Source organism: Pleuronectes platessa, chromosome 1 (genome assembly GCF_947347685.1).
Source record: "Pleuronectes platessa chromosome 1, fPlePla1.1, whole genome shotgun sequence".
NCBI classification, from domain to species: Eukaryota; Metazoa; Chordata; class Actinopteri; order Pleuronectiformes; family Pleuronectidae; genus Pleuronectes; species Pleuronectes platessa.
In genome coordinates, this window is record NC_070626.1 from 27401097 (window position 1) to 27428432 (window position 27336).

Below are 27336 nucleotides of genomic sequence, written 5' to 3' on the forward strand. Positions count from 1 at the left end.
ACAAACCAAATAAACAACCAAATAACCAAACAACCAGCCAATCAACCAAACTACTAAATAACCTACCAACCAAACAACCGACTTTGGAAATACCTTCAAAATTTACAACCAAATACCTGCAAATATTTTGAAAATTATGAGGAAAGTTTCCAGTAAATTTGTCGCACAAAGATCAAACTTCACTTCAACGCTTATTTAGAAAGACGATTATTTAAGCTGATATTTGCTGACGAGTTTCAGAAACCATTATTATTATAAACAAAGGTACGGGGCTCAAAGACAAATAATAAATAAATAAAAACATACAAATATGTGACCTGTTAAAAAACGTTTTAATTATTCAACCACGCCTTTTCTTTTATCATGTTCTTAACAATGCTTCAACCTTTTTAACATGTTATTGTTTTAGTATCTTTTACTGTGTTAAGTCCTGTAAAACTCTATATGAAAAGTATTATTATATTTATTGGTAGTATTATTATTATAAAGTAGTAGTAGCTGATTGGTTTTCTCAACAGCTTTTGTTTCTCCTTCCTGTTGAACACGTGACTGAGTGACCAGCGTTAGCGGGTTATTCTGAGTGTGACAAGAAAATAGTTTAATCCTCAGTGAGTGAGTAAACAGGAGGTGAAGCTCAACCCACTGCGCACACACACACACACACACACGCACGCACACGCACACTGGCAGAAGGAGGAGGAGGAGGAGGTCACCGCTACGTCTCTCAGGATTTCATGGTTCGTTCGGGGCCGGAGCTTCATTCATTTCCTCCGTGGGTTCGATTCCCGGTGACCGAGTCCGATGTTTGCTCACGGGTCGCAGACCTGAGAAGTTTCGGGTCGAGGAACCTTCGGGAAACGTCTCGTGCGCCGCGGAGCTTCAGGTAGGAGCCCGGAGTCAAGCGGCGCGTGGAGGCGCAGAGCTTCCGTTACACCTTTAGAAATTAAGAGCACCGGTGATGAAGAAGAGGAGAACAGGGTGAATGTGTGTTTTTAATCAGTGGGGGAGGAAGTTTAAAGATGAATTAATTGGATAACTTAACAATTTGTGTAGTTCAGTCGTGTTCTGTCATTTGAAGCTTCTCCGCAATTTGAATATTTACTACTTTTTGTACAGCTCATATTCATAAATCACAATTTGTCTCATGGATCTTAACAAAGTGTGAGATCCTCTGTTCTTAACCCTCAACAAGAGTAAAACTACAAAATAAAACTACAGGGGAAGTAATGAGTAAAGAGAAACTGTGAATATCAACAAAATATCAGTATTCAACACATTGATTAGAAGAAACTGTAACATAATGGAACGTTTGTCTATGGTTAAAGTGTTTATTCATAAGAAAATGTCTGATAGAGATGAAAGTTAAAGTGACAAATGAACTGAGGAGGTGTTGTCAGTAATGGTAGAAGATGGGAGCAGTTCTCAAGCCGTCTTGTTGTCATCATAGTACACAATCAGGATCCATCACCACGGTAATTCTCTTTTGTTTTTACACTGTTAATTAGACTAAACAACACGTTACTTCAGATATGAAGACGTCACCTTGGGCTCAAAACATCTTGTGGACGACACAGTTGTTAAATTGTTAAACTCCTCAGTAGAAATCTTCATCAGAGACGTATTTGAAGATGGTTGTTGATCACAGCTCGACCAGGAGAATCAGGAACGGCTGAAGAGTAACTGCACATTCAAACTAGTTAATTTAACTGAATATCTAATGATGTTATTTTATCAGAAACATTTCACACCTCATGTTTCTCAGAGTGACTTTAATAGAAGTGTCTCTAACATCTTAATTCCCTTCCAGTGTTAGAGGAACTAAATGATTGTGCATATTCAAACAGTCAAGAGATTACATCACAACAGACTTTTGCAATTTATGAGAAGTGTGATTCAGCAGCTTCAGAATTTGTTTTGCATAGTTCCTTGTCGCAGGGTAAACGGTTAATTATTCTATAAGTGAATCATTTGACACTTTTATCTTGAAGAAACGCTTCAATTCCTATTTGAACCTGACTTCTCTTCTTTTGATATTAAAAGATAAATTCAAAAGATGGAAGTGCTACAACACATTTCAGGAACAGTCGTACATAATAATTACAGTTACACAATAACATTTTGACAGTTAGTTTGCTGTGTAACATTTCTTACACAAAGTCATAAAGATCCTCCTGCTTCTCAATAGATTTTGACCAAAAGACAAATAGATATTTTTGAAAATGTTATAAATGAATTTATGTGAGACGATTATAAAAGTATAACACGTAAGAAACTGGCTTTATTTAAAACTATTCGTTCTCCTTCCCCCCTGACATCCTGTTTGTATTTCACACTGAACAGTCACGTATGTGTCTCCATGTACTTCTCACTTATTTGAACGTTCAGAGACGTGTGTTGGTTTAAAAACACACGTCTTCCCATCAAAGGCCGATCTGAGCCACTCGCACAATGGAGACGTTATTTCAGGAGGTCTCAAGCTGAGTCGCTGCTTCTGTTCCTGTGACTGTGTTAGTGAACGAGTTAATGTGCAGATAATCCAGAATCATGACTGAGGAAAAACATCAAACACACTGGTGCCAACTCGGCAAATAGTTCGCTAAAGATCCAAAAGCAGATTTACTAAGTTTGAAGTTACACACATGAAATAAACCTCCTGTGTGAGACTTTAAAAAACAATAAGAAAAACCCACCCTCAGCTTCACATTGTGTTGAACCTTTGGCTTTAACACATAGACACACATACAAACTGTGAAAACAAATCAACACACATCACTCACAAAGTTGTGTCTCTCCTTAAGTTGTGTAAATCTCACAGTTCTACACAAAGCACAGACTTGTTGACGTGCATTAAATAACACTTTGTGACTTAGTTTATTTTATCTGGATGTGACACTTTCACGTTCACGTGAGGACCTGAAAATAACCAGGGACAAAGAAGTACAGACAGTATTTCAAGAAATACCGTCAGAAGCTTGTACTGCATGTGTACACAAAGTAATATATACTTATAAACGATATCGAACACTGTTGCTGGACGAATGGACTCGATGTGAGATTGTGACAACAGCTCAGCGTTAAGGGCCTCAGGGATGGCCGAGCAGAAGCACAGAGAGAGAGAGAGAGAGAGAGAGAGAGAGAGAGAGAGACAGACCACAGTGATTCCTCAGCAACAATCCCAGGACCTTAACAAGATTAGTTTATTGGATTGGAGGACGTCTTGTGACAGCATAAAATGTTTGTCTGTGGAGACGCAGGAAGACGTGAAGGGGAGGAGGAAGAGATGAGGAGGTGAGGAAGAAGAAGAGGAGAGGAGGAGGAGAGGAGGAAGAAGAAGAGGAGAGGAGGAGGAGAGGAAGAAGAAGAGGAGAGGAGGAGGAGAGGAGGAAGAAGAAGAGGAGAGGAGGAGGAGAGGAAGAAGAAGAGGAGAGGAGGAGCGGTCCCAGCGTTTAAAAAAGCCTGGTATGAACAAGTTGGACCTGAGCCGAGCAGATCCAGCAGATCCAACCCCCCCCCCCCACTCAGACTGCAGTGGGGCCAATCAGTCTGACATGTATTTATCTTGATTGGTGCGGTTTAGATACAACAGCTGATAAAGAGGCGCTGAGCGGTCGTGTAAAGCACTTTTGTTAACAAAAGAGGTTTTATCCACTGTTCAGAGAGAATTAAACAAACTGTTTAACTACACAGGTGGAATTGAATTGACTGTTGTTAACTCTCCAGACCTCTCAGTTCATTCTTTCAGGTAAAGGGTCATCATGCTTTATTATCTTCTTTACCCAAACTAAAACCTCGGCAGCTGACCGACGGTGACCGGTCACAGTCTTGTGCAAATTTGATGCCGCTCCAATCTGATTGTCATTTTTGAGTAAATGGAAGTGAACCAATGTGTGTCTGGAGGCTGGATCTGTGTCACGGTGATTTCCTCTGCTTTTACAAACAGGCAGAAACAAGTCGACACTTTTTGTTAATGGTGTAAAACCTGCAGAATGATGTCATATTTTCACAGACGGGAAAACGACTCTTTAAGTTTTCATTGAAACCATTTTCTCAATTCTTGTTAAATATGAACTTATTCACTAATATTACTTATTTAATATGGAATTGATTTAGGTCTATGGTTTATAGACAGCTAGCAAAAGTAGGCTAATTTAAAAGTCATGGATACACAGTTGTTATATGTTGTGTTACAGTGTGAGCTAATTTCACTAATTTCAGAATACCACTTTCACAATTCTTGTCAAATATGAACTTATTCACAAGTTCAAATTCACCTCCTCATAGATTTAATCAGGATTTTTTAAATGAATAATAAGGTAAAGTTCTTTTCAACTGCCCCGATACACATTTGTGTTGTTTTAAGAGATTTCCTCTTTATTACAATACATCAATCCAACCCTTTCCCCTAAATCCCTTAACCTCAGGCTTAAGGTGAACAGACTCCACAAACACTTCCCTTATCTGTGACAACAGGCCCTTCATCTCCCATTCAACCTCCCAGTGATCACAGATAACCAGTCAGATGCGACCTCTCACCAGGAAGTCCCTGTTGTTTGAGCAGGTCAGCGGCTGACGTAAAGCTTCTGGCCAATTAGAGATAATACGCTGGTGAGTGCATGTGGGAGCCTGTTTCCATCAGCACCTGTAATTATACCAGAACAGGTGGTAACGACTTCCCCTCTCCCAGAGGAGAACACGGGGCAGGTGTGTGTTTGTGTGTTCGTGTGCGTTTTTGTAAAGAAAGAAACATTTGTTGTGTAGGCGAGTGGAAGGAGTTACATAATAGAAGGTTTAGAACTTTTCCAGAACTCGAGCTGCAAGAGGCCGACCACAGCAGAGTGAAGATTTAAAGGGGCCAATCAGCTTCATTCTTCTTAATTCTCATGTTGATCAGTGTTTTCCAATCAGGTGAAAGTGAACCTCGGGGGATGAGAAGACGTCAGAGGATGTTAGGAAGGTTGTGGATTACTCGTTTGGAAAAGTTGATGAAAAATAGAATAATTAATAATGATAAACCTTATTTATGAAGATGCGAAGAGTAAAAACCAAGAAAAAGTTATAGAGATGATTAAAATAGTTGGTAAGAACAGAACTAGGAGACCTGACCTCCACAGATGAGTTAACTGTTGATCCTTCAGCTACAAGCAAAGAGGAAACAGTTACCTCATTATTTAAGGTATCCGATAAACAATTGAAATTATAATTTTTTTAAATAATCATGGTTTAATTGTTGACGTGGTTGACTGTTGAGATTTTGGGTCAACAGAGAAACAGATAAAAATGTTTGCTACAAAATAAAGTGTTGAAATAGTTACTTAAAAAAACCATATTTATAGATATAAGTAACAGATTTGAAATTGGTAATAAACAAATAAACAGCTAAAGGTAATGGATGATAGGTTGGAATCTAATATCAATGAATGTAACACTGATAATAAAAATAATACCTCAGGGTCAAACCTGTTTGTTTTTCCCGCTGCTTCATTTCACGGCTCGTTCTCCTCCCACCAGAATCCATTCACTGTAATTTACTAACGTATGCAAATCACAGCATTGAGCCACATTTCATCCATCAAGCTGTGATTCTGTGTCTTCACGTGAATCATTCCTTCACTGAACCTTTTTTCATTTTAATTATTCGTCTCATAACCAACCACCTTCGTTTCTCCCTCTTTCTCCTTCCTCTCGTTTTCTTTCGTGAGGCGTTTGCTCCGGTGTGAGGTGAAACAGATTTTCTTTGTAAAAGGTTTGCGTCAGCTCCCAGCAGCGCGTCAGGTCAGCCATCTGCACAACCTCTGAGGCGCTGTTATATATTTCTCCTACATCTGGGTGAGCGTTGACCCCATTTACACAAACACGGCCTTACTTTTGCTGAGTAGAGATTTTTTTTTAATGTAGTGCAAAGCAGCAGAAATCAGACTTTGATTGTTGCATCAGCGCCCGTGTTGATTTTTTGAAGACAAGAGTCCACCAGGTTTGCCCCGTTTAACTTTTTTTACAGGACGAACTCTATCCTGGAGCCAAATCTGGAAACAAACGCAAACATGTCTTTTTGTGTTGTTGTTGTACGAGTGCACATGAAAGTGCGGTGGAGCGATACCTGCTGTTAACATCGAGCTGTGTGCTTGTGTGTTCAGGGCCAGGAGCATGACTGAGCAGCAGGAGCAGAGCGAAGAAACAGGCCTGCTCTCCACTCAGGACCTGGACCCCTCCAAGGACGACGACACACACGGACACTTCAGGCAAATCTCTCACACACACAAACACACACTCACACACACACACACACACACACACTACCAGGCTATGCTGCAGCTCTTGTGCTTGCTCTTGTTTTCCCTCGTTCACCATCTGTATCCTGTGCGTGGTCATGAGTTACAGCCCGAGGAGATTTATTTTCACAGCACTTATTTTGTTTTACTTTTATCTCAGCTGCATTTGATGTCAAACAATGGTCAAATGTGCACAAACACGTGCACACAAACAGACTCACAAAAGGATGTGTTCTCTTTCTCTCGCCCCCCCCCCCCCCCCCCCCCCCTGAAAGTCCTTGGGAGAACATGCAAATGGCTGAAGTTGTACCACTAACAACGTGTTCTAATCTATTTAATGTCTCTCTACGTCGGCAGAAGAATGCCTCTGTATATACTTGTGTGTTATATAAGAAGCATTGGAGACAGGAGCAGTGTAATCCTGGGAATCAGTCTTGCGATGGATTTGGCACAGAGGCACAGTGTGTGCTGGACGAGGGACTTGAACTCTTTTTTTTGCACATGTCACTCACTCAACCAGCCGTGTGTATGTTGTTTGTCCTCTGGTGCTGCCAGCAACGTGTCCGCTTGTAAATATTTGTCTGCATAAGCTGCTGGTGTTGATTTATGAATCCTGGGCCATAAGAAGCTTTATGAATACACACAACCGCCACATATCATTGACCCAAAAGATGGTTTCTGCTCACGAGTTAGCTAACGGTAACACAAAGCAACGTAAACTTGAATTCTGAATCTTATCTCTGGACAACTGCTGAGTTTGAAGTGTGATATTTGCTTTTCTTTTAGCTCTGCTTTGGGCTCCTCCTCCTCCTCCTGAGATTTGCTCCATTGAACTCTCCCCTGGTTTCTTATCAGAGAGGTTTTATTAGAAACATCTGCCTGTTGACGTTAATGAGAGGGGCTGATACTCAAACATGGAATAAATGTCCTGTGAAAACAATATATGAGTTTAAAGAGGCTGCACGTCTAGAACTCATGAGATATAAGATGATCATATGAAAATAAATCTAGTATAACAATGTGTGAGTTCAATCTTTGCCTAACACATCTATTATAAAGCCCAGTATCAGACAGTTGTGTGCTGCCTTGTATTTATAAAGCATTAATTATCCAGTGTAAACTTGAATATTTGTATATATTATGTCTCTTGTTCCATCTCCATGTTCTTGCAGCACATGTAAAAACTTTCAAATACATAAAACATGTTTCTCCCGACGTGCAGTTTAATCTCGTGCTGTAAGTTGTAGTTTCTGAGTCGAGGCGACAGCTGCTCTTTCAGTATCTGTCACTCGGCTTCACACACAAAAAGAAAAATGACCTTTTATTCACCTTTCTACGAATTGAGTCTTGTTTCAAATGAGATCTGATCCGTCCTTCTCTCTCACTTTACTCCCAATTCCTCCTCCTCCTCCAGTCAGGTCACTGTCAGGGAGTCAGGGAGTCCGCTGCTCCACCGGCCGCCGATGGGAGGTGTTCCCTTTCTAATTCAGGATTCAATTTAGGATCCTTTGAGCCAGTAATTAGTTTCACTGTTCCTCCGCTCAGCCAAGGGCACGGAGCCGCGTGGACGAGGTGAACGAGTCGGGCCGACACAGAAAACACACGTCACAGGCGACATCGTGGCTTTGCTCCTAATCTGCCTGTAATCTATCGGGTTTAGTTTCATTTCTGAACCACAACTTCTGGAATAACAGACGGGATGGGACTGAGTTGTTTGGATCTGTTAGGTCAGTGTGGATTGTTATGCGTCGCGTGCAGGACTCAGACAGGTTCTCTGTAGCCCTGTCCCCTGGGCTGCATCCTTCAGAGGCTGCGTCTCAGGACTGATTGGATCACAGCGGAGCGGCCATGTTGTCACGTTTCAAAGGCTGCTGTCAACACGGGGCTTCCCTTTCTGAGCAACAAAGCATCGGGGGGGCGGGTCCCTCTCGGGCCGGCCTCTGGTAGGAAGGGAGCCAATCAGCCGTACGGGCGGCCGGGCCACAGATGCACTGGTTAGGACAGAACGAGCTGTGAGACAAACAGGGAATCCTCCGTAGACCAGAGCGTCTCAGTTTGGTCGACTCATTAAAATGTGTCGTGCCTCCGAAGGATCCGAAACCTGAATAAGGACAAAGCCTTCATGTACACAATGTGATTCCCAATGTTGATGAATTTCCAAACTCCTCTGAAACATGTCTAAGATAAAACTTTAAGTTACACTTCCCTGACGCTATAGACTTCACCTTGAGCTGTCCATCATTTCCACACACGCCATCCCTAACACAACCTTTTCTAATCCCCTTTGTAAAACAAGCTCCACCCGGCTGCACCTCATCCGCAGCTCCTTTAAAGCCACGGTGGGAATTGCCTAGAGCATTTTTCTCTTAGATGCAACAGCGGTATTGATTAAGACCTGGACGGGGCTTTACAGAGAGGCACAGGCGGAGAGCGAGCGCGAGGACTAGAAAAGCCAGTCGGTCCCCACAGAGCCGCCTGTGGTTTTAATAATCATTCTCCCCTCTCCACCTGGGAATGCCGAGCTTCTGTGGTCTCTATTTATAGGCGGCGAGCAGCAGGCGGGAGGAGCAGCACACATGCACTATTGTTCATCACACGGTCACATGGGACGTCTTTGCTACCAGCGAGGAAACAGGGAGAAGGATGAATCTGCACACAGAGAACGAGCTGCACAGAAAAATCTCCTGTTAATAAGTGTAAACGGGGTGGGGGGGGGGGGCGAGCTATCGACTCTGTGACATGATCTCTGCTGTAAATTGGGCTGGTGATGGATTATCATTGAAGTTTCACCTTTAAAGTCTTTTTTGGGACATTTTAAAGGTGTTCATGGCCATATTGTAAGTAAATATTATATTTTAGTGGCAAAACAAAGGTTATTACATGTGAAAAAACATGAACTTTTAACTTTGTACAGCAGTTCGATCATTTCTGAAGTTTTTACAAGCTGCAGGATGAATTTTATTATTGTTGTTTTGAAGATAGTACAGATGTAAAGTGAGGGATGTGTCACTTAAAGTGTGTCTAAGGTGTCCAGCAGGCGAGCTCCCTGTACTGCAAACAAGACACACACACACACACACACACACACACCGTTTACTCACTCACCTATTACAGGGGCTTGTTTATTGTCCCCATAAGGAAGACCAGTCCCCATAATGTGACTGTGCAAACACATTTATGTCCCACATGTGTTTTACCAAGACCCTGCATGCACACACACACAAACACACACACTCCCCTTCTAAACCCTGCTTGGGTCCTTTTCCAGCTGGATCTCTGAAGCCCAGTGAAACCTCCATAAGGCCTCTTCACTCCACCATGTACATTTCATACAGTTGTTTTATCACAATAACAGCAACACCTGTACAACATATCTCAATGAACATTAATGGAAGAGACTTGTAACTTGTGAAGCTTCTAATGTTCACTGCTCAGATCCCCTTCACAACAATAGTTTGACCAAACAATCCCAACTTAACGTCCACTGAGCTTTTAATGACGTCACAAGAATTTCATCAGCAGGTCGGATTGGCACGTGGAGCTGGATCTGTGGTCGAGGTTGATCAGTGGTTGTTTTGCTTATTGTGCTAAGCTTCACAATACATCTATCTCCTTTACTTGACCCTGCAAACAGTCATTTAATTAATACTCTGTCCTTTATACCTCACTCTTAGGGGAAACCATATTTTACTACAACTCGCTCAGAGGCGGCTGCCCTGTCACCTGTAATACTTCACACTCTGACACACATGGCTCGGCTCTAATTTAATTTCATTTGTCGGCCATCTTTCAGTTCAGTCTTTGAAGTATCATCAAATAAGCAAATTTTAAAAAGAAACCTGACAAAATCAGATCAGGGGACCTCTGCAACAGAAGGTTATGTTTTCTGAAGTATGTCTTACTGAATTAATTTCTTTAAAATGTGGTGGAGGTGTGGTTTAGGACCAGAAGAACCACCGGTCACATTTTGGAGCAGATTTGGGTTAACAGGCAGATCCAGGATTTATTGTTTTCATGGGTTTAGACATGTCGGAGGTGTGTCCTCTCCCAGCAGCCGTGTAGTTTGAATATAAGTTACACATTTTGAGACATGTGAGGTGTGTTTGAACAATCACACAGCTTTTTGTAGGTAGAAAACATTTGTAACAAAGACAACAACTGTAAACTAAACTAACTGAAACCAGCAACCTGCAGTTTTCTATCTGAGAGGGACTTTTATCTTACATTCAAGGCAGTACACAAATATTTGTATACCTTGTTTTGTCATTTAGTAATACTCAAATAATTTCACAATATTCCAAATTGCTATATTGCGTAACATGACTTATATTGTTATGCAAATGGGACCACCTAATAATATGATTGATGATGTTGATTATAATGTCTCTATTGATAACTGCAAACTAAACAAATAAATGTATCACTTATTTTACAGTGTACATTATTTAAATGAACACTGACCTATTTGCTGTCCACGCGTATAAATCATCGTCCCTCCAGCACAATTAAAGGTGTTGTCAGGTTCCCGCTGTGAGAAGCAGCCGAGTCCGGCTGGTGGAGGACAGAGGTCGTCTCTTCGTCCCCAGAGGACGATCTCTCATCGGAGCGGTGACACCGACCGTCCCGCTGCTGTAGAGTCAACACTGAGGAGAGATTTAACCGGATGCACCTCAGTGAAGGACGCTGTCCGAGGAGAATACAAATGTGCTTCTGTTACACCGTGATGTTCCTCCAGGTTCCTGCTGAATCGGCCTCATTGAGAAATAGATTTTCATGAAATATTATTCTTTCAATACATAGTAAAATGTTTCCTTTTCTTAAATTTGTTTGCATTTGCGTTAGTTAAATTTGTACTGGGCCTGGGATCGTAGTTAGCTCGTAAGGCTAGTAAGGAGGATTTATAAGTTTGCTCCTGTGTATAATGGACACGTTAGCACATTTACTTCGCAGTAATTTTGTAAGATAAGATTTAGAAAAGAAGAGTTAGACTTGAGTTAAAGTGCTGTCAATAATAATGAAGCATTTTACATTTCAGACAGAGGTAAACAAAAGCCGGCTCATTCACGGTTATGCAAACGATGCTCGGCACTTTATTTGCTGCTAGCCGCCACAACGACTGCTGAGTAAAGATAATCTAGAATAGTTAAGATAACCCCCCCCCCCCCCCCCTCCCTCCGCCCCCCGCTCCCACGACCCAGACAGCGACAACTGGATCAGACCACAACGAAGAAAGTTCACACACCCAAAGCATGACACATGTTTCCGACTGTATGTTTAGGGACAGTGTTCAATGACTTTCCATCACCTATAGACTGTGTAGGCTGAGAACACAGAGGGGTGGGTGGGTGGGGGGTGCGGCTGATGAAGGATTTGTTTTGTGGTCTGAAGAGCTGCTTGTGCAACATCGAGAAACGACCTTTAAATGTATATTCAAAGTATTACAAAGGTGAAGATACGTACAGTAAACTGATTTGAAATCGTATGTTTTATGGATAAAAAAATGTACCAGTTACTTTGATTTTTAGATAGAAGTCGGGGCATAAAAAGATCAATTTATCCCTAAAATATAGTTTAGTAGAAGTATAAATTACCATAGATATAAAGTAAATAGACTTCTTTACCGTCCACCTGTTATGATAAGTATTTTATCGTAAAATGTATTGACCGCTATATTTTTACTTTTACCATCACAAAATAAAAGAATCTCAGTCAGAGGATGACGAGGGCAGAATCGTTCCTGTTGGACTCCATCGCTCTCTGACTCTGTATTCATCTCTTTTTCCAATTCTCAAAATGAGAAATGTCTTTCCACAGACAGAGATAAAACTCAGCAGAGCCGCGGCAGCTTCTGTTCTCTCGATATCTGCCCGAGCAGGAGAGTGTTTTCACGTCAGCGTGGTCGTCTGCTCACTGTCAATCACCTGACACTCACTCAGAGATACAGGGGGAGAGAGAGAGGAGACTCCACAGGTCAGGGAGGAACCCGTCACAAACATCTTCCCTCTCGGACTTTGTTGTTTTAAAGCATCTTCACACTGACATCAGTTCATTCTGATGACATTTGCCTTAAAGGGGCTGATTAAACTGCTTTACACATTAATATGAGTATTGTGCTGGGACATCTGCTGCTCTGCTCTGAATATTCATCCTGAGGCGAGTGTGATGCCACCGATTGTGTGTCTGTGTGTGTGTGTGATTGTGTGGATGTATCCTGACTATAAAAACAACAACATGGATAATCTGCTGGCACGGTCACTATTTGTATTCAAACAACTCAATATTTATCTTCCTCCGTGTTGTTCGCTGACAGCCTTCGTCTCCCTGCAGTTATGCACACAATGGTGATTAACTCGTCATGTGGAAGCCTTGACCCAGCTGGGATTTTCATGCAACGTGCACATGCACAGACACAAGCATACTGTACACATGCACACAAGCTAAACACCATTTGTTACGCTGCCAGTGTTTTGCCAGATGGTGCTTTTCATCTGTGAATATATATATATATATATATTTTTTTTTTTTCTTTATTCCCAGTAGCACATTGAATTGATTTGTAGATGCATCATATATAAACAAACCATCATTATTTGAGAGGTAAATACATTTCTTCTATAAGTATAATTTCTCTTTCATTTCAGGTTTCAGCTCATCGAGGACTTGTCCTATGAAGATGTGAAGAAATGCTACAGGGGCTCGGTGAGTCTGGTCTTTTTGATTTGATGTTAGTGTCACTGGTGGTGGAAGAACTCAAACATTTCACTCAATTAAAAAGTACAAACACACAAAAAAGTGTGTTATCTAAAGGAAAAAATATCTTTGTTAAATTACTTAAATGGTTAAAAGTAAATCCGATCTTGCAGAGTGGAGTCTGAGTCTCTACAAACTCCTCATGGCTCAGAGTTCTTCCGAAACCATTTTGGATGTTTCTTCTCCACTGAGTGACGCTGCTGCAGGCGACGCTTCGTGAACCAGTTCCCCTCCAGTTATAGACACCTAATGGTTAATACAAATCCAGTGTAGTAGAAAGTACAGATTTCTGCTGACACAAGTAGTGGAGTAAAAGTGAAATGTAGGTTACCTGTAAAGTACAGATCCATGAAAAATGTGCTTCACCACATGGTTGGTTTGTCTGAGACTGAGTGAGTCCGACCAGTTCTATTGGTCTTAACCTAAATGTTTAATTCTTACTAAAGTAATATATGTTTTTTATTAGCTTATTTGTATTGTAGGAAAATGCATGATAACATGCTAAGAAGCTAAACAATAATAAATCTGTGACAATAAATAGATGAATATTCCCTCCTGTTAAAAGGATGTTTATCAAATTTAATTATCTTGATAATTTTAGACTCGATATTCAAACAAATTATGTTATTGACAAAAGCTCAGCAGTGATGTTATACCCACTCACCTCTGTCTTAGTATTGTCTCATAGAATAGATCCCACCTCATTGTTTTCTATGGACTATTCTCCTTTTTTATCTTATATTTTTCTCTCTCTACTCACCTTTCAGTTTATACTGGAGTAATACTACGTTATAATGCAACAGAGCATCTGCTGCAGTCCTGCCCAGTGTCCTCAAAATACATTAGCAGCTTCATGACGGGGCAGAAATAATACGACCACACCTCACCACAAATCACCCGATGCCATTTCACTAATGAATTCTCCGGCAAATGTTTATCCAGTGACAGACTGCATTATCCCTGTGGGCTTTCCTCCATTCGTGATGGAGCCCTGTGCGGAGCTGTAACCTACTGTGAGCTCCACATCACGCAGGACAGGAGCTGCTCCAGCACCGGCTATTAATAGAAAGACAAAAACAGGGGCGGCCGACATCAAACAGCAAAGTGAGCCGACATGAGGGGAAGGAGAGATGGATGAGATAGAGGACAGGAGGGAGAGATGGGGGGGAAATGGTTTGGTGGCAGAGATTTCAGGAGTTTGAGGGAAGCAGGGGGATGAATGAGACCTGTTGTGTGTTCGGGGGGGGGGGGGGGGGGGAGAAACATAAGATTTGGTTTGAGAGACATTTTGTGTCCCCGAATGACACCACAGACAGATGGAGGGAGAGGAAAGAGGAAGACACAAAATGGGATTCCCACAGAGAACAGTGAGGAAGACCACGTGTGTGTGTGTGTGTGTTAGCCAAAGTGAGTTGGGTACAGCTCAGAATGATGAAGGGCAGTGTGTGTGTGTCTGTGTGTGTGTAGAGGAGGGAGAAGGAGAGGGAGGGTGTCAGCTGCAAAGTGTACAGTCACAGGAGGTGTATTTGAGAGAGAGAGAAAGAGAGCCTTGTAGTTCCTGTAGCTCAGTGCCTGCAGACTGAGGCACTGCTGCTGTGACTCTATAGTGTATGTGTGTGTAGGTGTGTGTAGGTGTATACATTAGAGCCAGGTGTGTGTGTGTGTGTGTGTTTGTTCATGTAGAGCAGAGGTAGATGCAGCGAGGCAGCGATCCCTCCCCGCCCTGTACTGACCGGCGACAGGGGAACAGTGTGTGTCTTGCAGCAGCCTGCTCCAGGCCCTGGATGTGCGCGAGTGTGTGTGTGTGTACGGTGCCAACGTGCTGAGCCTGGTGCAGAGCTCGCGTCCTCTGAGGGAGAGGGTGGTGTCTGCGGCCAGCGGAGTGGCCGGCGGCGGCGGAGTGGCCGGTGGTGCCGTGCAGGCAGGCCGGTCCACCAAGGAGCTGCTCATGACTCTGCCCTGTCCCTCTGCACAGACTGTCAGCAAGTACAACTCGCAGTACCACAAACTGTTCCAGTGTGTGGCCAAGGATGAGATTCTCATGAAAGGTACCGGAAACTCTCAGAGTGTGTGTTGTTGTTGTCGTGCTGCTGCTGCTGCATCTGTTTCATTATCCAACCTGTTCATATTCATGCTTCAGCTTTATTCATTACAGTCATTTATTTTCCACTGCTTCTGTTTTTCTAATCCTCTCAGGCTAATCAGATTAATGAGTTTTAGTGATTTGGATAATTGATTGATTGTCAAATAATTTATCAAACAAAATCAATGTTTCAGTTTCACAGATTTGGTGATTTACTACTTTCCTGTTTTGATATAATTAAAAGATTAACGTAGAGTATCTTTGGATTTTGAATGTGTCCTTTGATTCTGCTGAAATATGAGCAATTTAACAGCATTTTTTTTACAGTGTAAACTCTGACTAATTAACTTATTGGTCAGAAAAAGAATCAACAATGAGTCATAAATTGTGGAATGTAATTATGATCCGATGCTGATGTGATACATAAATCCAAAACTAGACCAATGTACAGTTAAATTTCATTGTTTTGATATATTTTGTTCATAATATCATAATTTGTTATCGTTTATTTCATAGTTTGTCTTTTTATTCAACATGAAGATTAAGACTGTGTCGTGTAACAGTGCAGATCAGAGTATTATTTAATTTGTACCTAACCTTTATTTAACCAGGAAATGAAAAAGTGATTCTAGGTTCAGATATATTGTTGAACTTAACTTGTATGTTGTTGTTAAGTGTAAGTAAAGTGTATTTCCTCTGGTGTGTGTCCTCAGTGTACTCCTGCGCTCTCCTCAGAGACATTCTTCTACAAGGTCGACTCTACATTTCCAGAAACTGGCTGTGTTTCTACGCCAACCTCTTCGGCAAAGACATCAAGGTTTGAACGCCGGCTCAATAACCTGAGAATGACTGACGTGAACTGGGAACTCCCCGTCCCAGTCCGACAAACCAACTGGACAACCTGACAAATGACTTGACTGGTCTTCAGAGCAGTATTAGGGACCAACACATTCTTAATTCTCCCCCCACATAGAAAATCTCTCTCTTTCTATGCATGTATGTTCCCTGAACCTTTAACCTCGACCAGTTACGTGATTTTTCTCTTTGATATGTTGTTCGTTTTCCTTCATTTCCCTGAAACCGAACCCCTCCTGACATCGTGGTGACACTAAGCTCCTTACTCTGACTGCATTCCTCACATTCTGACTGAAATCAGACACGTTTCATGTCCTCTACCCGTTTCCTTGAAGGGTCTTTCCCTCAGTGTGCTTCATTAAATCATGTGTTGTTTTCCTCATCATCTTGTTTTTACCTCTTCAGAGCTTTGACTGTTTTATAAATGTTGTTTTTGTGCCTTTTCTCCATCTTCTCCGCAGGTGGCGATCCCCGTTGCCTCCGTGAGGCTGGTGAAGAAGCACAAAACCGCCGGCCTGGTGCCCAACGGCCTGGCTATCACCTCGGACACCGGCCAGAAGGTAAACACCTCCGCCACAGCCGCAGTGAATTAAAATGCTTATGCTGATTAGCAGAGCACGGGCGTATTTTCCAGCCGAGGTGTGATGGAAAAAAACAACACGGCCGCGCTATAGATAGAAGCCGAGTGGAGTCCCGGCCTGGCAGCACCACATAGTGGAGGCTTTTTCCACCACTGCAGCCAAATGTCCACATGGAGCCTCTTCACTGTGTATCGAGCTGTCGTCATCAGGTGGATTTCATCAGGTGTTAAGTTCCCTTCAGCTTCCGCTCCGACCTCAGCAGCAGAATAATCATCGACAAGGATCTTAACTCAACTTAAAAACACAAGCATGTGAGCATTTTAGAAATGTATTATTCAAACATATAATATAACCCTAACCCTAACCCATATTGTTGAATCTGGTCTAATATCAACTATGTTATATTTAATGTGGTACATAAAATATTAGAGATATTGGCAGGGGGAAAAAATTTTGCTTTTAAAAGGACTGAATAAAATGACACTCTACATTTTCTTGAAATCTACTATTTACATCTGACAGTATTTTGTAGGTTTATAACAAGTCTTACAAAACTTGATCATGTTGTTTAAGCTGATTTTTAGCAGATCTTTATTTATTTTTGTTAATTCTGTTTCTGAATTTAAGAGAATAGATCAGAAGGACGATGAATACGGCAGCGCGTGTATCTGGGGTATTTTCAGTTTTGTGCGACGTGTCGTCCATCTTTATTTACAGTCTGTGGTGGTTGCACACAGTTTTTCTGCTTTCATGCAAACTGTTGCCACAGCACACACTCAAAGAGCCGACAGTGTTTTGGGAATCACAAGTTTCTCAGAGCACCTCAGACACTCACATACTATAATATATACATATATACAGTATATTTACATTTGTAATGTACGTGTGTGTTGCTCATTGTCAGAGCAGCGAAGAATCACCTTCTGCTGTCAAAGGTGACGCATGACTCAATACAAAGCTTCACACCTTACAAGGACAAATATCTCTGTCCTCACACAGTATGTCTGCAGGATTATGTAACACACACGTTACATAACCAAACTCACAGTGCAACCACATATGTCTCAAAAGTGACCGAGGCCTGGTTCCAGGTTGGCAGCTTATTTCCTCATGTGACTTTATCCGGGGAGATGCTACAGGACTGTTTGTGAACTGATAGAGAGCAGGAACAGTGACTCAGTGTTTTCAAAGTGCTCATAGATAAAAATTCAAAAGTACTTTTCAGATAACAGCGATATGTATCCAGGTCAGAGTGTTTTGTTTTAAGCCGTCACTGACCTGTCGCTCGTCCGTGTTCCTGAAAGAATAAAGTGGAACAGAAATGTGATTAGAGAAAATATCCTCTGTGTGCGTCAGATTAAAGCTTTTCAATCCCTGAAGTGTTATTCTCCTGGAAACCTTTTAACCTTTCCACCAGTATGGTTGATGCTCTATAACTGTGAAGATAGATATGAACAAACACTAAGCACACAGTATTATTTCCATTTTCCCAGTTCCCCTGTTTTTGTGAACATGATATCTCAAGAACACTTTGAGGGGATCACTGTAGATCTGGAGCAAACCTTCACTTGGTCTCAAAGATGAACTGATTAGATTTCGGTGGTCAAATGTCAAAGGTCAAGGTCACAGGGAACTCATGCTCTTGTGAACGTGATATATGTGGAACACTCACAGGGAAATTCATTACATCTGGCACAAACATTCACTTGGATTCAAGGATGACCTGATTAGAAATGTAGAGGTCAAAGGTCAATGGCACAGTAAGGTACCAAAACACACGTTTGGCCTTGTGAATGTGTTCACTTAGTCTCAGAAAGGTCAAGGTCAAGTGGATTTTGCTTCTTGAATGTGACATTTCAAGTCTGTCTTAAAGGGAATTTCTTAAAATCTGTCACTTGGACTCAGATGAACTGATCAGATTCAAAGGTCACATCTCCAGGGCGTTAATCCCAGTTTATTTGTCTTTCTGTATAGTGTTCTGTATTCCTTGAAATCAGGTGTTTCAGTAGACAGTGAAAGTTACAACCTGAATAACAGCATCACTGTTTCTCCTTCTTATTCCCTCAGTATGTATTCGTATCGCTGCTGTCCAGAGACAGCGTGTACGACGTCCTTCGCAGGATCTGCACACACCTTCAGGTCAGTGGGCCTCACACACACATTAATGTTCAAGATCCATTCAGATTAAATAATGTTTGGACAGTTTATCAGCTTCTTTTCTTTTCCTTAACTTTTTCCTGTCTTTTAAATATAATTCTTAACATTGTAAATCTTGTGTTTAATCCATGCTAAAGGAATTCAGCCCAACTCCTGCTGTTTTTTCATTGTGCTGTATAAATAGATCTGGCTTGACTCAATTAGATTTTCCCTCTGCAGGTCAATGGGAAGAGTCTGAGCTTGAAGCAGTTCATGGAGGAGCCCATCTTGTCATTGGTGAGTAAAACCTGTTTTTAACATAGAGACGCTCTCTGATAAACCATCAAATAATCACATAGTGTTAAAGATCAAAGTGGGTGAAACGTCCATCATCAGTCCTCCATTTTGGTTCAGATGATTCCCTTGTGGTTTGTCCTGTTGGCTCTAAAGGCCTCTGATAACTCTCAGGTGCAGCGACCTCTGACCTGCAGGCCGGTTTCCCTTCTCACACAGACAGGATCGATAGATGATTCAGTTGCAGCTGCAGCCTCACAGTGAATTATTACCAAAGAGCCGTGTGAGGTCACTTTGTGCGTCTGCAGCTAGCGTCGGCCACACTGCGACACAACAGCTTCTGTATTAGGGAATAATTCACTTCTGTTAACATGCTCGTCTTTGATCAGGCTTTTATCTGAACTGATATTAGTCCGAGACAGAAAGGCTGTTTGTTCAGGATGTGTTGTTGTTTTTAATGAGATTTACCAAAGCTTGAGATGGAAAATTTTTAATTTAAAAGATCACTTATATTAATATCTCTTTAGTTTATAGATTAAATAAGATTTCCTTCATATTTAACACATATTTACACCATTCAAAGTTTGAACATTTAAAATTCAAAAGTTTTAACAGCTTACAGATTAATAGTTATTAATAGAACATAATTTACTAATTAGACTAATTACAGTAACAACATTAAAGAAAATCTAACTGAAAGTCTGACTCTTAAGTGACCGACATTTATAACTGCACGTTAACAAAAATATACGATACACAAACATCCCAAGATGCATCGTTTTAATTACCTGCAACTTTTATTAGAAAATATTTAATGTTGACTCATTACAATGAAGAACTAATTTAATTTGTGAAAGTTCGGATTTATCACCAGAGTGAATCACTGTGCTTCAGATCTGTGGAAACATTTCAAATTAGAAATGAGATGTTGTGTTTAGCTCGGCGGGTTTGAATCCCCATCTTTCCAACCCACTCTCCTCTTTCCCTCTTTGCCACAGGACGAGTTCCCGACCACAGACGAGTTCCCCGTGGTGGACCCGTTCCCCTCAGTGTTAAAGTGGAGGAGGAAACCCTCCGTGGTGTCTGTGTCCTCCTCCCTTCCTGACCTCCTGGGAAACTCCCCCAGCAGCCTGGGCGCCACGGACACGCCCTTCAAATCCGAGCAGCTGCTGGAAGGTGATAAAACTCTCTGATGTAGATGCAGCGTCACCGTATGGAAACAAAGTCCAGAATGTATCCAAGGCCACATTCTTCAGGTTTCTGCTCTGACCTGCCTGGATGGAGGCTCATAGTGAATTGTGTCTGTTTTGATTCTAAAGAGGTTTCAAATGGGCTCTTTCCTCCAATTTAACACTGAAATCTGTGGCACAACCTTTATAGATCTAATGACTAAAATCCTACATCCTTTAAACATAGGAAACCTCACTGGGAAACATCTAGTGTTAAACCAGTTGTTATTTGTGAATACTTTCAGTTTTTAAATGGGTGTTTGAAAGAAAATAGAGAAATAAGACAATAGATTATATTCCAGTAAAATAGATAAAGGTAGAGAGTGTATATATACCTCCACCAAGGGTGACGCTCTATCTCGCCATAATGAAGAATGTTAATCTGCTCTGAAAGTTGAGGTGTTCTTCCTCAGCTCGTGCCGCACCCTTCCACCAAGTTTTGAGAAAACTGGTTCCGTAGTTTTTGCGTAATCCTGCAGACAGAAACACAAAAACCAAACCTCCTCAGTCAATGCAAGGATTTAAAAAGATTTAGGAGCTCTGCCCAACAACAAGGTGGCCTCCATGAAGAGTTTCATAGGTATTATGAATGACGTACGAGTGTCTTGACAAACCAATGATTTCATTGTCATAAAACAAAGGTAAAGACAAACATTCCTGGATCCGGTTCTCTCCAGGCCCCATTCCTCCAAGTTCTGTGGAAGTAGATTCAGTATATTTTTGTGTAATCCTGCTTAAAAATAAACCAAAAAACAAATAAACTGACACAGGTGAAAACACATCCTCCGTGATAATAATAATAATAATAATAATAATAATAATAATAGGAAGAAACAGTTTGTATTCGATTAAAATCAGACGACAAAAGTAGTTGTGAGTGTTTGTCTTTGTCTATTTCTACTCCGACACGTGGATTTATCCAGTTTTATGGAGTCTTGACATGTTTGTGTGTTTTATATGCTTCATTTCATTTGAGTTGAGTTCCTCTGTGTGTGTGTTTATGTGAGAGGAGGAGGAGGAGAGACAGTAAAAGACTGGGGACTGGGGACGGCACCAGCTCTTACGCAACGTGCACATTAAGCCTCAAATGGAGATTAAATCACGAGGGGGCCTGTATTAAAAAGCTTTGGGCGGATGCAGATTAAGTGGAGATTATCACAAACAATGTCTGCTGTCAGAGTTGTGTGAGGACACTTCAACAGCTGGAGAGCGTTTCCATTCACCAGCCTGTGTTTGATCGTTCAGAGCTTTTGTAGCATCGCCGCTCAATCAAACTTTATTTATTCAGAACCTTTCATGTCAGAGCAGAGTGATTCACATGTGATTGACAGCATCATAATAAGACAGAGGAGAAAATAAAAGAAACAATTAAAAACAATTTGAGAGTTAAAAATGACTTCTTAGTCAAAGCCCGACTGGAGAGGAAGGTTTTCAGTCTCACGTCCTCCGTCTCGGAGAATTGAAGCTTAAAGCTGACTCATGAAAACTTTGAGTCCGGCCCTTTGGAGCGACTTGAGGACCTGAGGGACTCAACTGGTTCATACGTTGTCAGCATGTGAGTCATATGGTTCAAAACCATGAAGTATTTTTAAAACAAGTAAAAGAATCGGAAATATATATACAGAAACTGAGTGGAAACCAGGACGTCATTACTTATATTCAAGTTGTACACCAGAAATATTGAGCGTTTTCATAAAGTTTCATTGTTAGTGAGGAAATTATTTATTTATTATTTAATTAGGAATGTATAAGTCTCATATCAGAGCTGCGGACACTTTGTGTTTTTTTGGGCAGATGCTGATAATCATAATAAGGAGTAAGAATGTTCAATATTGATTTATCGGCTGATATTTATATTTAAAAAAAGATTGGCAGTGACTTCTGTGATGTGGTTATCAAAAAATATATATTTGAGACTTGATATTTTACTGTTAAACATGAGGCTGTGAGATTGTAAATCAAGCTGACGACATCACTACTGAAGCCTCCTGATCGCCCCCTGGTGGCTGGTCAGGGTCATAATTCCTGCCTCCTCCATGTTAACGTCCATCTTTATTTACAGTCTTTGGTTTAACGATAGAAATTAAAATTACAACCAAATATTTAGAACCGATTCACAGATTCAGATATGTCTGTGAAAAGCAAATATCGGCAGATTACCACTATATGGTTCAGGCTCCTGGTTTTACATCATTCAGGCGATTTACTGTTCACAGTTGTAATGAACAGTGAATGAACAACCGTGGGAACAACACAGGATTCTACACATTCTGCACTTTCTTCATAATTCTGCCTTGAACAACAAAGATTCACATTGATAAAATCATCACGAGCGTTTGCGGGCAGCAGCTGTCGCCTCTGACCCTTCACACTGTTAATTAATGTATTTTAGCTGCAGCCTCCAGCTTTTCATACATGTAAACAAAAGACCGGCTCCCTTTGGAAAGCACCGCTGATAAGAAGGATTCATTTTTTAAACTCCAAAGTGCACATTGTCACAACATCGACTGGGACTGAGCGCCGCGTTCCTGTTTGAGTCCAAATGTGTTCAGACGTACAGATAACAGGTGGATGAGCTCTGTTAAATGTGAAACATGTACTGTAGTCGAGCCAAGAGCGGCTAATGATTGTACGTGTGTTTGTGTGTGTGTGTGTGTGTGTGTGTCTGTGTGTGTGATGCAGAGCGAGCGCTGCAGACGGACAGGGGTCTTCTATCAGAGCCGATGGCGGAGCTGGGCCAGATGGAGTACCAGCTGCTCAAGTTCTTCACCCTGCTGTGAGTGTACAGAGAGACACCACCAACAGCACCTCCACCTCCTCCAACAGCTGACTCACTGCTGCACACACACACACACACACACACACACACACACACACACACACACATACACTGCGCATATTAATATGGAAATATAAACAGTGGGCGATTAAAGCTATTAAAACACTCTCTCTGTTTTTATTTTTACACAGAGATGTTGCTGTTCAGTAATTGGCTCATTAAGGTTCATGACGGTGCATAAAATATATTTACCTCTAGTGAACAACAGGCTCTCTTGACATCTGCACTGGAGCATCTGCGGGGGGGGGGGAATGTCCTTCACCCTGAGGGCATGAGGGACCACGGGACCCCGACCCCCACCTCACCTCTATAATCTATATTAATTACAATAATCTCTGTTAATTTAGTCTAGGCTGAAAATAGAATATGTTATGGAATAGGCCAAACATGGATGCATATTTATTAATATTTAAGTGAATTAAAAGATAAACAGCCGTCATGATAAATTATTGTGAGGTATTAGAGTGCAGGCTTATTTGAGATACATGTTATAACAATGTAATAAGAATTTCCCCCATATCACAATTAACACTTTGGTATTTTAACACGTATTTAAAATGACAGTATAAATCCATGATATGTTGATGTGAAGTCAAACGTTGCCTCCCAGTGGTCATCCATAGACACTGCAGCTCCTCCAGGACAGAGTGTTGAAATGTCACATGAACCCGTGTCTCCTCCTCTGTCTCCAGTATCATCCTCCTCATCCTGTCGTCCTGCTACTTGGCTTTTCGTGTCTGCAGTCTGGAGCAGCAGCTGTCCTTCCTCGGTAACCCGAACCTGCCCCTGAGAGAGAGGTCGGTTCACCACCACTTCTTAAAACATCACAAACATCTTATCTAGATTTTGATTTAAAGAAAAACAAACTACCAAGATTAAAGCAACACTGTGTAACTTTTTCCTGAGCAACAGCGCCCCCTTCAGCCACTTGTTCAGTCAGTTCCACACTTCCCAGTGCGGATAAAACCATCAATAACACAATGTTAAAGAAACTGAAAAACAAACACTTGGATCTGCCCCGTGAGCCCAATCTGCACCAAATGTGATTATTTCCTGATCCTGACCACGTCCTTCAGTCTTTCACCAAGTTTCATGTTAATACATCCAGTAGTTCTTGCATATTCCTACTACAACAAACAAATATATTATATTTATTAAGACGTTGTACTAGTAAACAGTATAATATATATCTGATAGGTTTAATAGTCTCTTGTTACATCAGTATTGTTGCATTGAAATACAGATTTGTATCTTTATATGAGGTTTCTGGCTAAAACTAAATTGTAACTCACGTCTTTAGTTAGATTTAACAATAAAACAAATGAGGTTGAGCTATGCACAGTAATGAAATGAAATGAAATCATCATGAGTATTAATGTTTTTTTATTGTTAGCCTCCACTAACCTGTTCTCTTTCTTCTCCTCCAGGTAACCACTGCTCTCCGCTGCGCCTCATCCCATCGGCTGCTCTTTGCTCTTCTCCTGATCGTAGTGGTCCACGTCCTCCTGCACAGGACCAGCTCCTGAAGCCCCGAGGAGATCGACCTCCGACCACCGGCTGCAAAACACCACGGTGCAGCATCTGTCCGACTGCAGGCACCTTACGGACCTTCCCCTGGAGCAACGAGTAGATTCAGTGATCACTTCCAGACTATGCAAAACAGACTGTGTGTATTTATTTGTCAATATAAAGTAGGTTTTACTTCAGTTTAGGATTGTGGCCCCGTGGCCTGTGATGGAGGATAGAAGTGAGAGTTAATTACTTGAAACAAACTGATAGCGGTGACGTGTCAGCCGAGCCGTGGTGTTAATGATCGGACTGTGTGGACTGAACCGTCTGTGTTTCAGTAGAAAGGTTCAAAGTAGCTGCAACAAAGCACTTTTAAAAAAAATACGTCCACATTATTTCAAATGTATGTAAACTCATCAAAGTGTAGATTTGTTGTTTTGCTTGTTAACAGGTACTCGGAAGTCTTTTATTTTTAAAAGTATTTATGGAAGGAAATCACATTGTGGCGAGTGACTGAAGTGACCTGTCGTTTAACTGTAACATACTGGAGCAATAGCGCCACCTGTGGGCGTTAACTGTAAAGTGAATGAGATGTTTGTTAGTTGTGTTAGTCTGCTGTACATGGAAGGAGCACGCAGGCTGTTTGTTCTTTTATACGTTTTCAAATGAAGTCACCAAAGACTCAAAAAGAGTGTTCGTGAGGAAATGAAGATATTTCACTGACTGAACAACGGCTGAAATATTTAGATGTAGATTAGTTTGTAAAATCTCTATCAATTAAATTGGCAACAGAAATGTGGCAGAGGAAAGATGTGGCTTGTATTTTATTTAATCTGGAACTTTCCGACGCTTCATCCCATCATTTTCACACAGGATCCACAAGAAAAGACTCCAAACTGCTCAGTGAGTCTGAGACCTGCAGGACTAAATGCTGAATAGTAAAACTGGAACACAAACGTTGGCCGACGCACACAACAGCTCAACAACCAACATGTGGAGTGTTGGCTGTGCACCAGTCCTGCTGGTTCTCCTCCAGATGTCCCAGTTTAAATTTAAAAACCTGACACGGCTTTTTGTGGGTTCGAAATAAAGACGTTCTCTAAAATGTCAATCGCTCAGAAGCTCCAGATCCAACCTTGATTCAATCTATAATGAAAACAGGAATATGATTATATTTCTGACTTTATCAGATGGGAAACAGAATCAGTTCAATCATGCATTAGATATAGAAACACTTGGGCAATGAACAAAAATACTGAGGTACTCCTTGATATAGTTTCCTCATTATTTACTATTTAACATGGGTTCTTTCCTCCTGACCATATTACATCCTTCCATCAAGTTCCGTTAATCTGCATTAATCTTTGCGTTATGCTGCTAACAAACAAACAAACAAACAAACAGGTAATCAGAAGTTTGCAGTATTTATATATATATATATACACATATTACCTGAAGTGTTGAATTTGCTGTGTAGCACTGATCCGTTCTAAAAGAAGCTACACTGACATCTAGTGAACAAACAGCACAGAGCTCCACATTTTTATCAAAACCACTGTTCCCACCAACAAATTACCAGCCTGAGTTAAATTGACTGAGTTAAACAGTCATTATTTTGTGCAGCACTGAAATTCTCCTATGAAACGTAATAAATAACCATAAATATCCTTCATATTTCCTGCTCACAATATTTGGGCTAAAACCATAAAAAGCCTGTTTGCCTCTTCAGAGGCAGCAGCACCTGGAAACCCTGAGAACCGAGAGATGGCTTACTTCCTGCAGTGATAAGGGGGCGGGGCCAAAGAGGACAACGCCTGGTTCAGAGGGTCAAGCGATCGTGTCCAAGAAAGAGGTCAAGAGGTATCGAACATGTGATCGATGCTACGAGAACCTGCTGACGAACCCAGAACGCAATCAATCGATAGAAATGTTCAAATGAGCTTTAGGGAAATATTGTAGTGCACTGCATTTATTTAACAGATATAAGCAAATCAATATTTCACATGTAAAAGATCTGCTCAGCTTTTAAAATATGATGCATTGTTATGGATGAGACCGGACAGGTATATATATTTAATATTGCTGAAAATAGGTGTAGACTCAATTTACCACAATGCATCAGTGATGACTATCCAGTATTTTAATGCAAAGCTACATAACTGACAGTATTCATTGTGCTGCATGATGTACAACAATACTACGAGTACATTCTTCTGGCAATACTTCAATACTTTTAGTTTTAAAGGCGGGAGTTTAAGTAGTAATGGTGTATTTCTTTACTTGAGTAAATGATCGGGATATTTCCTCCTCCACTGATGATTCTCCCTTTTGCCTGGTGAGTAGTAAAAGTGCTTTAGAAACCAGTTCATTATAATTAGTGGCTCATTGCACCCTCGAGCAACACAAAGGGCAACTACTGTAACTCTCTGTGTGTGTGTGTGTGTGCGTGTGTGTGTGTGTGTGAGTGTAGGGAGTAATGGGGGGGGTGCAGGTCGAAGCAGATGGCCAGACAAGCTCCAGCCTCCTCCATACCTCCAGGGAGCCGTATTGTCTGTCCTGGAATGCTCTGCGGGCGACCTCTGACCCCCCCGGTGCGAGGCAGAATGCTGTAACCTCACAGTAATGGTCGGTGTTGCTCACAGTGAAACAACATCACACACTCCAGAGGTCCTCAGAGAACACATGACCTCAGACGGTGCATTTTAATGTGTCCACGTCTGCTCCGTGTGTGTTGTGTGCTGCTGTTAATCCGTTTATGAAGTGAGGGGTTCTGTGTGTGTTCCTGTATCCA

At 41.4% G+C, this 27336-nt stretch overlaps 1 protein-coding gene across 3 annotated transcripts; it reads left to right on the forward strand.

Annotated features, from left to right (window-relative positions):
• Positions 1 to 610: 610 nt before the first annotated feature.
• On the forward strand, positions 611 to 25354 carry gramd2aa (GRAM domain containing 2Aa). 3 transcript variants are annotated; one of them, XM_053423055.1, is made up of 12 exons: positions 611 to 883; positions 6135 to 6239; positions 12911 to 12968; positions 14995 to 15067; positions 15816 to 15919; positions 16419 to 16517; positions 18606 to 18677; positions 18915 to 18971; positions 19967 to 20144; positions 22880 to 22973; positions 23729 to 23833; positions 24464 to 25354. In XM_053423055.1, exons 1-12 carry the CDS (start codon positions 735 to 737, stop codon positions 24465 to 24467), a joined length of 1098 nt encoding a protein of 365 aa, XP_053279030.1. In that variant the 5' UTR covers positions 611 to 734; the 3' UTR covers positions 24468 to 25354. The 3 variants fall into 3 exon arrangements, with proteins under 3 accessions (XP_053279030.1, XP_053279038.1, XP_053279047.1); XM_053423063.1 differs by lacking the exon at positions 611 to 883 and adding an exon at positions 1372 to 1472; XM_053423072.1 differs by lacking the exon at positions 611 to 883 and adding an exon at positions 5953 to 5971.
• Positions 25355 to 27336: the final 1982 nt, after the last annotated feature.

Excerpts from the sequence above, each read along its gene's own strand:
- gramd2aa (XM_053423055.1), top strand. The coding sequence starts at position 735 with ATGGTTCGTTCGGGGCCGGAGCTTCATTCATTTCCTCCGTGGGTTCGA. Across the intron at positions 6,240-12,910 it reads GACACACACGGACACTTCAG|GTTTCAGCTCATCGAGGACT; the intron begins GCAAATCTCTCA and ends CTTTCATTTCAG. Across the intron at positions 15,920-16,418 it reads TCTTCGGCAAAGACATCAAG|GTGGCGATCCCCGTTGCCTC; the intron begins GTTTGAACGCCG and ends TCTTCTCCGCAG.